Raw genomic sequence first — 14,199 nt, 5'->3', positions numbered from 1 at the left:
TAACAGAGGCCACAGTCTGTGTGTGTGCCCTGAATTGCAATTCTATTCCTTATATATTCCAAACAAAACCTCTTGCTTAGAGATTCATCTGTATATAATTTTGAGTTGGCACATCCATTAGAATGACTACTGTAAAAAAAGAAATTAACAAGTGTTGGTGCGGATGTGGAGAAATTGGAACCTTTGTGCATTATTGGTGGGAATGTAAAATGGAACGGCTGCTGTGGAAAACAGTATGGCAGTTATTCAGGCATTTTAAAATTGCCGTATGATCCAGCAATTCCACTTCTGGATATATATCCAAAGGAAACAAAATCAGTATCTCAAAGAAATATTTGCCCTCCTAAGCTCATTGCAGCATTAAACACAATAGCCAAAATATTAAAGCAACCTAAGTGCTGATTGATGAATGGATAAAAAAGTGATATATATATATATATTCCATATATGTTCTCCATATATAATATATATATTCTCCATATGTTATATATATTCTCCGTATATAATATATATTCTCCATATATACAATATATATTCTCCATATATAATATATATATTCTACACATATATATATAGAGAGAGAGATGGAATATTTTTCAGCCTTATAAAAGGAAATCCTGCCATTTGCAACAACATGAGTCAACCTGGAAGACATTATACTAAGTGAAATAAGCCACACACAGAAAGACAAATCCTACATAAAGTCATTTATATGTGTAATCTAAAAATGTTGAACTCATTGAAACAGAGAGTAGAATGGTGGTTACCAGGGGTTGGGGGGATTGGAGATAATCAGGCAGAGAGTACAAGCTTTCATTACTGTAAGTTGTGGAGATCCAGTGTACAGCATGGTCACTATAATTAATAATAATATATTGTACAATTGACATTTTCTAAGAGAACAGATCTTAAGTTTTCTCACCCCCACTTCCCCCAAACACACAAAAGGGTAACCACATGAGATGATGGATATGTTCATTAGGTTGACTGTGGTAATCATTTCACAATGTGTGTGTATGTGTATATATGGGTACATGTATATATGTGTGTGTGTGTATGTATATACACACACAATCATCTCATTGTGCACTTTAAATACATATAATTCTTGTCAATCTTACCTCAATAAGCTATAAATAAAATAAACCATAAGATCATTTCTCTTTTGCAAGTACTTAAACTTAATTAAGTCAGTACTATTCCTTTGCCCCTTTTCCTCAATAAGAAGCCAATGTAGTTAGGCTTTGTGTCCCCACCCAAATCTCATTGTGAATTGTAATCCCTATAATCCCCATAATCCCCATGGGTCAAGGGAGAGGCCAGGTGGAGATAATTTAATCACAGGAGTGGTTTCCCCCATGCTGTTCTAGTGACAGTGAGTGAGTTCTCACGAGATCTGATGGTTTTATAAAGGACTATTCCCCCTTCACTCACACTTCTTCCTGCCGCCTGGTGAAGAAGGTGCCTTCCTTCTCCTTCACCTTCTACCATGATTTAAGTGTCCTGAGGTTTCCCCAGTCATGCTGAACTGTGAGTCAATTGAGTCTCTTTCCTTTATAGATTGTCCAGTCTTGGGCAGTCCTTTGCAGCAGTATAAAAATGGACTAATACAGAATGTTTACAGAGAGATACCCAAATTATTAGCTCATAGCTCATTTATATGGAAGTTTTATTTCTAGGAGAAGTAACCATAGGATCACCATTAGAACAATGCTGGCTGCAGTCAGGAAAACAATAGCTCCAGAGCATGCATTCCTAGTAAGAGCCACGTATAATCTTCCTAGTGAAATGGAAAACAGTATCTCAAATCAAGAAGGGCTGAGGTTCTCCAGTTCTTCATTCTTGCTGTCCCATCTGCTCTTGTGACTGAGCATCAATGAGTTTGCTGTCAGATGTGCAGAGGCCAATACCATGGCACTGGCTTTTGAGAAAAGTAAACCTTTATTTCAAGTCAACTGGCAAGGAGACAGGAGGAAATGCTCAAATCTATCTCCCCAAGCTGGAGGCTAGGGTAGTTTTCATAAGCATAGGGTAATGATGTGTGATCTGATTGGATCTTAACAATGAGGTGATGTTGGGAAGCATGATCTGACTGGATCCTGCCATGGGTGATGACAGTGCTCTGATTGGATCCTGTATCCTGCAATGTGGTGTGTGCTGCTTAATTCAGTTCCTGCTCCTTGGTCCAAGCACTTATGTTCCCTCTGTGGTTGCACAGTTAGTTATCTGGGCATGCCCTGGTTACATGACCTTCAACCTGGGGGTCCATGGCAACTGAAAAGCAACTCACAACATTGTTACATAAACGTCTACACCAGATTGGTTTGACGTGGTTACACTTTCTCATCTCCTTTTTTTTATTTTATATATTTCCCATTTTCTTCTTTTTTTTTATGTTTTCTTCTTTTCCTTCTCATTCAACTTACCCTTATCCCTTTCTTCTCTTCCCATTTTATTCTTTTTTTTTCTATATTTAATATAAAGCATCTACCTTCCAACTCTACCAGATTATGCTTTCACCGGCATTCCCAATCAAAAGTTTGGTACCCCAGACATAATGTTGCATGTATAATGGATATATTCTTTATAATTTTAATGTTGTGTGCTAAAATTAAAAGGTTTGGCAAACTGCGTCTTCTAAAATATTTTTTTCCCTCATTTTCCTTAACAAGTTCCTCTAGATCAGTATTCTCAAAATGTGGTCCCCAGACCACCTGTATTCACATTACCAGGAAACTTGTAATAAATGCAAGTTCCTGGGCCCTGTCCCAGATCTCGTGACTCAGAAACTTTGGGAGTGGGGCCCAGCAATCTGATTTAACAATCCCTCCAGGTGATTCTGATGTAGTAAAATTTGAGAATCACAGGTGCTAGATTATTTTATCTCCTGCTACCATATTGATTTTATTTTCGTAAGAGATTTCTCAGGGGAATGAGGTTGCTGAAAAAGTACTTCTGCTTTAACTTGATAGCTGTTCTTCAATGAATGATGCCTTCTGTAGGCTACCTTCTCTGAATTTCAGGGCAAAATCATTCCATTTTCATAAGCTGCAGCTGGTGGCAACGAGGAATATACTTCAGACCTCTTGCTCCTGGCAACAGTGACAGCTTTCCAGCATATGCTGGCATTACCTGCAATGACTTCTAGGAGGAAAAAAGAGAGAGATGTTCTCTTTAAAAGTGACAGAGGTATTCAGTCTCAAAATCAAGACATCTAAAATTAAAATCATCAATTTTCCCCAATACTAGCATTCCTTCAGTACTCTCTCTCTTCCTATCACTGCTGTCTTAGACACCTGGGTTTTTGGAGTTATCCTTTACTCCTCCTTCCTTCTGGCCTTCTGTGTACATTTTCCACTCCTTTAAAACTAGGTCTTCTCAGCCAGGTGCCATGGCTCACACCTGTAATCCCAGCGTTTTGGGAGGCCGAGATGGGTGGATCACTTGAGGTTAGGTGTTTGAGACCAACCTGACCAACATGGTGAAACCCTGTCTCTACTAAAAATACGAAAAAGTTACCTGGGTGTAGTGGCAGGTGCCTGTAATCCCAGCTACTTGGGAGGCTGAATCCCAGCTACTTGGGAGGCTGAGGCAGGAGAAAATAGCTTGAACCCCGGAGGCAGAGATTACAGTGAGCCGAGATCGCACCACTGCACTTCAGCCTGGGCAACAGAGCGAGACTCTGTCTCTAAATAAATAAACAAACAAACAAATAAAGTAAAAAACAAACTAGGTCTCCATCACCTCAGCATCAGATGACTATTATCATTGCCTAACCCTTCTCACTGACTGTATTATCTCTTATTTCAATCCGTCTTACTCACTACATACAGATAAGTTTCCCTTAAATAATAATCTCTAATTGTCACTCTCTCGTTAAGATTCTGGTGCCACTACCTGCTGGCCAAACTCATTAGCCTAGAACTCCGGGCCCTCCATAATCTGACACCAGCCTTACCTTTCTAAACATCTGAGAATGTCCTCCCCAGAGCGTCTACTTGCTGTTCCTTACTACAGAGCACCCACTCCTCCCCTTGCCAGTGTTTTCTGCTGACTCTGGAATGTTCTTACTCAACAAGTCTACTTATTTAATGCCTCTTCTGCCATCATGGTCTAGCTCAAGTTTCACCTCCATATTAAGTCAATGTTAATCATGCCAGGTTATAGGGTTCTCTCCAGACTCCAAATTTTGTTTCCCTTGTTTCTACCTTCATCTGTTATAATATTGTGACCTCTTCCATCTCTCCACGTGCATTGCTAGCATTGTGTTGTGTAGATCTTGGTGTTCTCAATGCCTGTGTAGCATTCCTTAATGAGGTATTTAAATACAAATGCAGAAAACATGCAAGTGCCAATTATTTAAAGAATTTTCAACATGTTTATAGTTTAATGAGCTTTATTTGTAGATGTGTAATGTTGTTCTTGTAAGTGTAAAAGATAAATCTGTTATAAACAATGTGCCTCATTATTTTCACTGTTTTGACATTAGAAGTATTAAGAAAACATTACCTACATGAACATAGCTTAGCTTGCTTCTGAAGAGCTTCTGTAAAAATACGAATTTACAAGGCCCATCTTCTTTGACATAAAAACTTTTCCATGTCCTAGGTATGTATATGTCAGTTTCTGTTATTTTACACATTGAACAAAATTCAGTAACATCGTAAAGGCTTTAAAAAACAGTATTTTTTTTTTTTTCACTGTAAAGAAAAAAACTTTAGTGGCTAATTGAGGTAATTCTATTAGAATATGCAAATATTTGAATTTGAAGAAAATTCAACTTTTCCTTTAAGATACCAAAATCTTAATGTAATATAAATATCAGTACTGTCTTAATAGCTAGTTATTAATTTAATAACTAAACTAACAGCACTAAAAAATAGAAAAGAAAAATATTAAGCTACACAAATTCAAAATGTACACTATGAATTGGCCAAAAGCCTGAGCGATCATTTATCTTTAAGGGAAATGTAGTTTTATCATTTTTAAAAACATCACATAGACTAAAATTAATTAAGGAAATTCTGCCTTATGGATTATAGTAGAAAATTATTTTAATACATTGGTAAATATTATTTCTAATCTTTTTTTGAAATGTTTTATTATTCCTTCTGTTCCTCATTCTACTTTCTCTACAGATTTTTTCTAACATGTTTTTCTGCTTCAAACTTTTAAAAATTTATGTATTTATTTATTTGTTTATTTTATTTATTTTTTAATGGAGACAGGGTTTCACCATGTTGCCCAGACTGGTCTCAAACTCCTGAGTTCAAGTGATCCACCTGCTTCAGCCTCCCAAAGTACCGGGATTATAGGCATGAGCCACCATGACTGGTCTTTGCTGACCTTTAAAATGTATTTATTTTAAATGACAAGTAAAAATTGTATATATTTATGATGTACAATATGATGTTTTGAATATGTACATGTTATAAAATGGCTAAGTCAAACTATTTAAGATAGACATTATGTCACATACTTTTTTTTTGAGGTGAGAACACTTAAAATCTACTCTTGGTCTGAACACAGTGGCTCATGCCTGTAATCCCAGCACTTTGGGAGGCCGAGGTGGGTGGATCACCTGAGGTCAGGAGTTAGAGACCAGCCTGGCCAACATGGCGAAACCCCATTTCTACTAAAAATACAAAAATTAACTAGGTGTAGTGGTGGGCGCCTGTAATCCTAGCTACTCAAGAGGCTGAGGCAGGAAAATCACTTGAACCCAGGAGGCGGAGGTTGCAGTGAGCCAAGATCACACCACTGCACTACAGCTTGGGCAACAGAGTGAGACTCTTTCTCAAAACAAACAAACAAACAAGCAAAAAAACTACTGTTTTAGCAACTTTCATATTGTCATTAACTGTAGCCACCATGATATACAATCGGTATATTGAACTTACTCCTCCTAACTGAAATGTGTCCTTTGAATGACATCTCCCCAACTCCCCTAACCCCAGCCTTTGGTAACCACTATTTCTAATTATTTCTAATCAAAATATACACGGTATTTCTAAAATGTTTAATATTGTGCTCTTAGTTTATGAATGTTGATCTTGTTTGCATTTCTCATTTGCTTAGCAAATTATTTTAGTGATCTAGGAAGTATTTATGGAAGACCTCCGATATGTTGTAATAATACTTCGAGAAACCCCGTTTCCACACCTAGGTATAATTGTTCAATCAGTGCAATCTATTGAGGGGCACTTTCATTAAAGTCCCAACACTGTCACATGGCACGTTCAAACCCTCTATGAACCAGCTCCTGCTGCACTGTCCACCTTCGTCTCTCATCACCTCACCTTCTGCAGGGAGTCAACAACTTGCAGGTCCCTAGATATTATTTTTCTTCTAAGTCTGTCCCTTGGAACGGATTTTCTCTCTGCCGAGTGTACCTTCTTCACTTGCACAGCTCCCACACTGCACCTCCAAACTGCTGACTGTCTTTATCACTTGTTGCAGTGCCTCTAGGGACTTGAGAGGAAGAGTGGCAGGGGCCTTTTATCCCAGGATGCTGAACTCAGAGAAGCTGGAAATCACTGCATTGGTCAATAGCAAGCTAATATTAGAGAAGGGCTTAAACCAATGATAATAAGATAGGATTTATTTGAATAAAGCAAGGAACCTACAAAACTGTTCTATAATTCACAAATACAAAATTAGCCAGCATTTTTCTAGTGCTGCCAAGTAAACATTGAATGCTGGGAAGTCACTACTTAGTTATTTGAAATGCCAACTTAGTTATTTGAAAAAGTGAGCTCATTTAATTTACTTGTAGGAAGGGAGCTAAGTACTGAAAAGAAGTGGTTACTGTATGCAAGTGGGAGCTTGATGTCTAATTTCACATATTGGTGCTTTTTGCCTTCTTTCCATTTGATAGGCTGGCTCACACCTTCCATGAAATACTTTCTTTATGGGGTTGCAGACACACCACCTTCCTTTATTATTCAGCCCTTTGGCCTACTTCTTCCTCATCTCCTTCACTCATCTTCCTCAATTTCCTGACTTCCAACTTTTAGATTATTCCAGGGCTCCTTCCATAGATTTTTTTTAAAATCAAGTCTATTTAACTCACTCTCTAAGTGATCTCATACTGCCCCATGGCTTTAAATAATTGTCTAAATAATGATGACTCTTATATTTATAAATCTTCTATCTCTGACCCTGAATGAATCCTTCCTAATCATGGGGCTCATTACTTAGCTTCCATTCAACACCTCCCTTGGATATCTAAAAGGCACTGGTCTATAGAGAGCTGTACTTAAGAAGTCCAAAACTGAGCTCCAGATTAGAATTCCCTCAACCTCCTCTTCCTTCAATCTTCCCCATTTCTGAGGTAAATAACAGCTGTATCCTTGCATTTCCTCAAGTCAAAAACTTTGGAGTCATCCTTGACTCCTTTATATTCTTCACATGCATAATGTAAACCATCAGTCCATCCTGCAGAATATATCCAGACTCTAACTGTGGCTCACAACTATTTCTACCATCCTGGTCTAAGTTACCACTTTCTATTGTATGGAAAATTGTAGTGGCTTTCTTATCACTCTTTTAATTTCCATCCATCTCACCCTATATTTTATTCTCAGTGTAGCAACTGAAGGATCCTTTCAGAGCTTGTCATACTTCTCAAAACGGTCTAGTAGCTTCCCATTTCAACATTAGCCTTCTCATCATTACTCATTCTTCTAACTCTGGGTTTTTGCACCTTTTATGGCTCACTCTCTTATTCTAGGGTCTGATAAAATGTCATCTCATCAGAGAGGCTTTCTTTCTCTAAAATATTTTAGCCCACACCTCCATCAACTGCCTTTCCTGTTCTTATTTATTATTCTACTATGTATTCTACTAGAATTTAAGCTTCATGAGAACATGAATATTGTTTTTGTTTCCTGGGGTGACTTCAGTGCTTAGAAGTATATAAAGCACATAAAGACACAATAAACATCGAATGAATGAATGAATGAATGAGGGTCTTATTTTATTGTTGGAACTCTTAGTGTATAATCTAAGTGTTGCTTTACTGTTCCCACAAAAATCACTTTTTTTTCAAAGGAGAAGAGAGAAAAGACAGGTGTGTTACATTCACACCCTAGTTATCCATTCAAACTTGACCCTTAGTGTTCTGCAGTCTTTGCTGAGCTCCCAGCTTCTCCACGTGCTACCACCCACAACACTGAAGATGAGATGCTGCTTTTTTCAGATCATCTCCAGCAGAGGGATGAAAGTGAGGCTACTCATGCTTCCTGCCATTATATCACCTCTTTACTTTCCACTGTACTATGACACAAGATAGTGTGAATGTATCAGTTCTTAAGGAATTTTTAGGGTAAACAAATTACAGCATAGGTAGGGAAATATTAAAGTTGTACATAAAATGTTTCTTTTCCTGTAGTCCCAGAGAAAAGCACTTAAATTGAGCACTTCACAGAAGGTTCCTTTTTCCTAACCTTATATGCCTTTGTATGGCAATGTGTTTGTCTCTTTGCAAAATAGTTACAGAGCAGCTGCCCTCCTTTTAGTCTCATCCCTCCTCTGAGAAGCTGATTTTACTCCAATATATATCACCACCCTCTCTCCATAGGTCATTTCTCAGTCTGAGTATAGAGTAATATGAGGGGCTTTAGCAGGACCGTCCATGGTTGTTCTTGGGACTTGAGGTCCTCAGAACTGTCCATGGTGGGCACAGGTACACTATGTCCTTAAGACCTGCCCAAATATTACTTGTTTAAATTTTCTACTGAATGGTTGATTGTCATTTCAACATCAGTCTCTTTCTCTCTTTTACACATTTCCCAAAGACAATCATCTTTTTTCCTAATGCATGCTATAATCTAAATCCTTACAGAGGAAACTAAATATTTACCCCCAGATTATTTAGGCTGGTCTCTCTCATTGTAAAGTTAGTGCATTATTGTAAGGAACAGTGATATAGTTTGCCTCTGTGTCTCCACCCAAATCTCATGTTGAACTAGAATCTCCACATTAGGAGGAGGAGGGGCCTGGTGGGAGGTGATTAAATCATGGGGGTGAACTTCCCCCTTGATGTTCATGATAGTGAATGAGTTATCACGAGATATAATGGTGTAAAAGTGTGTGGCACTTCGCCTTTGCTCTCTTTCTCTCTCTGACCACCATGTGAAGAAGATGTTGCTTCCCCTTCACTTTCTGCCATGATGGTAAGTCTCCTGAGGCTTCCCAGTCATACTTCCTGTTAAGCCTCCAGAACTGTGAGTCAATTAAACCTCTTTTTTTCATAAATTACCCAGTCTTAGATAGTTCTTTTCACAGTGTGAGAACAGATGAATGCAAACAGTATTAGCTCCCTTTCTTTATACCTTGTCTGCTTATTATTTTTCTTTCTATTCTTTAAACACATTGTAAGTCCTCTGGCTTGCATAGTTTCCAACAAAAAGTCTATGTTAACTTTTAATGTTTGTTGTTCTTTATTTACAGTGTCTTTCTTTTCTGGCTACTTAAATTTATTTTTAATCCCTGGGTTTGTTTATTTATTTATTGCAGTTTATGATTTGCCTTAACATGATTTCTTTTTTCTTTCTTTTCTTTTTTCTTTTTTTTGTTTTGAGACAGAGTCTTGCTCTGTCACCCAGGCTGGAGTGCAGTGCTGGCATCTCAGCTCACTGCAAGCTCCGCCTCTCAGGTTCACGCCATTCTCCTGCCTCAGCCTCCCGAGTAGCTGGGACTACAGGCGCCCGCCACCACGCCTGGCCAAGTTTTGTATTTTTAGTAGAGACGGTGTTTCACCATCTTCGCCAGGCTGGTCTTGAGCTCCTGACCTCATGATCCACCCGCCTCGGTCTCCCAAAGTACTGGGATTACAGGCATGAGCCACTGTGCTTGGTTTTTTTTTGTTTGTTTGTTTTGTTTTTTTGTTTTTTTTTTGAGACAGAGTCCTGCTCTGTTGCCCAGGCTGGAGTGTAGTGGTGCGATCTCGGCTCACAGCAACCTCTGCCTTCCGGGTTCAAGCGATTCTCTTTCCTCAGCCTCCCGAGTAGCTGGGATTACAGGTACACACCACCATGCCCAGCTAATGTTTTTGTATTTTTAGTAGAGATGAAGTTTCGCTATGTTGGCCAAGCTGGTCTCGAGCTCCTGGCCTCAGGTGATCCACCGGCCTTGGCCTTCCAAAGTGCTGGGATTACAGGTGTGAACCACTGTGCCTGGCCGGCATGATTTTCTTTATATTTCTTCTGCTTGGGGTCATTATCTGTAAATTATAGTTTTCAAAAGAAATTGAAAATGTTTCAGCTATTACTTTCCAAAATATTTTCCCCCCTTGCTCATCTATATGTCTAATAACATGTATGTTAGACTTCTTTATTTTATAAGTTAATCTATTTATTTTTCCTTTTATTCTATGTACTTCATTTTAGATATTTTTCTTTGTTATGTTAAGTAAGTTCCATTATCTTTTCTTTGGCAGCATTTACCGTCTGTTAATCCCATCCAGTTTAGTTTTCATTTAAGATATTGAATTTTTCATTGCTAAAAGTACAATTATTTTTTAAATATCTTATCTTTCTCCCCTCATCATGCTGGTTTTTTTCTACCTTTATAAACCTGTGGAGTATATTAACTATTTTTAATATCTGTCATTTCTGGGCCTATTTTTGTTCAGTGGGCTTTCTCTTGGTTTGGGGGCCTTCTCTTTGGTTTGTTTTGTTTTTTCTAAGCCTGTTAACTTTGAATAGATGGCAAGACATAAATGTTAAGTGCCATGGATACTGGGTTGTGTCGTATTCTTTTAGTTTAGACTTTATTATGACATCTAGTTAGTTGCTTAGAAAAACAACTTTTCAAAACTTGTTTTTAAGCTTCAGTAAGGTAAATCCAGAGCATCATTTAATGTAAAATAATCTAATCCCACTACTAAGGCAATACTCATTTAAGAGCTCTAGCTAATGGTCCATGTGCTATATGATGGTTGGACTTTTTCTTGTGTGAACACAGCCTCCATGCCTTGTGTGAGCTCTTGGCCTTATTCAGGTTCTTGCACTTTGATTTTCCTTTCGTTGTTCTTTTTCAGCCTCAATAGTTTCCTCTCACACATGCAGAGATCAGAACTCTGCCAAATACTCAAGTAGACCGCTGTCTAGATCCCTGGAATACTCTTGCTCTCTCTATGTGAAACTTCTTCTTTTCTGATACTCTTCTCTACAAATTTTAGTCTCCTTAGCTTGGCTGAACTTAATAATACTCTCAGACCTGTGTGGGTATTTCTGTCCTTGCACTGTAGGCTGGAACCTGCCAGAAGCAGGAAACTGAAGCAATCAAGGGGTTCGTCTCATTCTTTACTTCCGCTGGAGATCTTTGTCCTACACTGGATTTTGCCCCATTTTTGAGTTAAGGCAGGAAGATAATACCAACTTTTGTCACTTTATCATGGCCAGGAATGGAAGTTCCAATTTGTTAAAAGTTTGACAAAACCTTAGTTGTGAGAAACTCTTAACCTTCATACAAGTTAGCAAAATTGTTTTTTCTTAGAAACATTGCTGACTTTGATCCAAATCAGTAAATATTAGGCATGTCCTATTTCATAGACACTGATACTCTTTTAGAATAAATTATCTTTAGCATTTGCAAGTAAGTAGGGTTACATTTGCATCATAAATAGTACTGAATAATTGATGTGATATTCAGATGGCTTATAGCAACACCTGGAGTGCTCCAGATTTCATTTGAAATAAAATACAGTCAGGATGTTTCAAGAACAGCAGTGGGGAAAAATCTTAACTATTTGATATGAATATGAGATAATCAATATGTATACCTTCACTCATTCAATCAATAAACATTGAGGATTTAAAGATAAGACATAGTTCCTGTTTTTTGTGAAGACTGTAGTCTATAAAGGAAGACAGACATGCAAATTACTAGCTGTAATATATAAGATATAGTAGGATTGTAGGCTACAGACATTAGTTAAGGGATATATAAAGTGCCACAGAAATACAGAGACCAGTGGAAAGGGCAGGAAATTGAATCTGCTCTATGGAAGGCATCACTTTCCATCACTATTAGTTTATTCAATTAACATTATTAAGTACTAATAGTGTGCTGTGCACTGTGCTAAGGCCTCATAATACAAATCCTCCTCAGGGAGAGCCATGGCTAACAAGCAATCACAATGTGGTGCAGTAGCAACTGTGGCTAAGATGTGACCAGGGAACCATGTGGTGGAGAGGACAGCCCGGGGGACAGTTATCAGGAATGCTTCCAGGGGAGATTGAGCCTCAGAAAGGGAAAGGCTTGTGGCCCAGAGCATCATCATTCAGAGAATGTCAGGTAATATAATGTGGCTAGAGCCATGTGGTATCAAGTGGGAGCTCCGGGGGAGAGGCAACTGCAGAGATAGGTAAGGGGCGGATCTTCAAGGGCTGGCTGTTTTCTGCTGTGGTGTTTGAAGATCTGTGTTTTAGAAAGTTTACTCCAGTGGTAGGATAAAGGACAGAGTAGAGGGAAGTGAAACTGGAAGCAATGTGGAAGCTAACTTGATTCAGTAATCCAGGAAATAAATGATGAAGAACTACACTGAGGGAGTCATGGAGGGACCGGAGATAAGAGGTTAAGGAGGGGAATTAAGAGCTATTTAGGAGAAGAATAAAAAAAGGACTTGGTGCCTAATTGGATATGGAGAGTGATGGAGAGGATTGAGTCTATGACAATGTTCTGTCTCGTTGGACTAATTGTATCATTAAGGGCTATGTTTCCTAAATGGGTTTCCCAATCCTGCAGAGAGTTCAAAACAACCCAATGGGACACAAGGAAAAATAACAGAATTCTATTGATACTTTTTTCAGGTTTTTAGTTTCTATTTGTATGTGTCTTAGAAAATAGACACTAAACAGTGTAGTATATGTGCATAATTTAAAATAAATTGAGTATCAATATATTGTAGGGCATGCTGAAATATTTTATTATCAAGAGTGTGTGATCAAAATGCTTGGGCACTCTTGAGACAAGGAATGCAAAAGGAAAAGTGGATTTGGAGGTCCTAGAAAATTTGATGTTCCTGTAGAACATTCAGGCAGTAATTTCCAGTAGGCAACAGGGTCTAGACTTAGGTAGAACTGTCCAGCAGAGCCTTCTGTGATCATGGAAATGTCTTAAATATACACTGTCCAGTATAGTAGCCCATAACCACATACAGCTTTTGAGCACTTGAAATATGGCCAGTGCAACCGAGGAACTGAAATTTTCCATTTCACTTAATCTTAAATTTATTTATTACATGTATTTAATTATTTAATTATATTAAATGTATTTAATTATTGAAATAGCCACTTGTAGCTAATGGCTATGATACTGGAAAGCACAGTCCTAAAGAGAGAGACTTGGGACTGTCATTTATTGAGAGCTCCCACTGGCTCAGCACTTTATATACATTTTAAAGCAATTTAATCATCCCACTACCCTATGGAGTAGGTGATATTAAGAAAGTAAAGAGTTCAGTTCTTACTCTATCCTTTAAATAGGAAAAGAGTATATTGTAAAGAAGAGCATATTTACTTTGAAATATGTATACTTTCTAGATATTGTCTGTTGGCAGATATTTATACATCTTTCTCAATCAAATAATAATTGTATTCTTTTCTTTCAGGTGGTTTGCTCTGTTAGAGGTTCAGATGTGTGTTATTTTAATACTTTATAAATATGACTGTAGTCTTCTGGATCCATTACCCAAACAGGTAAATGTTTTCAGAATTTTGAGTATCATGACTAATTATAAATATGACATAACCACCCCCACCTCCCCCAATTTTAATTACTAGAGAGGAGCTGACATTTCCTCACTTAGGCCTGATCTTAACAGGTGCCTTGGATTGAACCAGACTGAGAAGATACCCGGTCTCCTTAATTCAGAATCTAATCTATGTACCCAATTACTACCTGGCTGGGCCTTAATAGCAGTCTTTCCACCACTTCCAGTGTGAGGAGCTCTTCAATGCACTTACCAATTTGAACACTTTTCCCTGAGTTAAATAAACATGGCCCCAACTTTGCCCTTATTTTTCTTTTTCTTTTTTTTTTTTTTGAGATGGAGTCTCGCTCTGTTGCCCAGGCTGGAGTACAGTAGCGCCATCTCAGCTCACTGCAAGCTCCGCCTCCAGGGTTCACACCATTCTCCTGCCTCAGGCTCCTGAGTAGCTGGGACTATAGGCACCCGCCACCACGCTCAGC

The 14,199-nt window shown here is 38.2% G+C and overlaps 1 protein-coding gene across 2 annotated transcripts in view; it reads left to right on the top strand.

The window, feature by feature from the left end:
* Window positions 1–14,199, top strand: part of LOC105544373 (24-hydroxycholesterol 7-alpha-hydroxylase) — a 101,687-nt gene that overhangs the window by 83,826 nt on the left and 3,662 nt on the right. For both annotated transcript variants that reach the window (XM_011986860.1, XM_011986859.1), the window contains exon 11: window positions 13,619–13,706. In XM_011986860.1, the coding sequence (XP_011842250.1) occupies window positions 13,619–13,706 (88 nt within the window). The remainder of the gene's footprint in view (window positions 1–13,618; window positions 13,707–14,199) is intronic.

Source organism: Mandrillus leucophaeus, unplaced genomic scaffold (genome assembly GCF_000951045.1).
Source record: "Mandrillus leucophaeus isolate KB7577 unplaced genomic scaffold, Mleu.le_1.0 Scaffold3, whole genome shotgun sequence".
Lineage (NCBI taxonomy): Eukaryota > Metazoa > Chordata > Mammalia > Primates > Cercopithecidae > Mandrillus > Mandrillus leucophaeus.
This window is presented reverse-complemented; position numbering and strand designations above follow the sequence as displayed.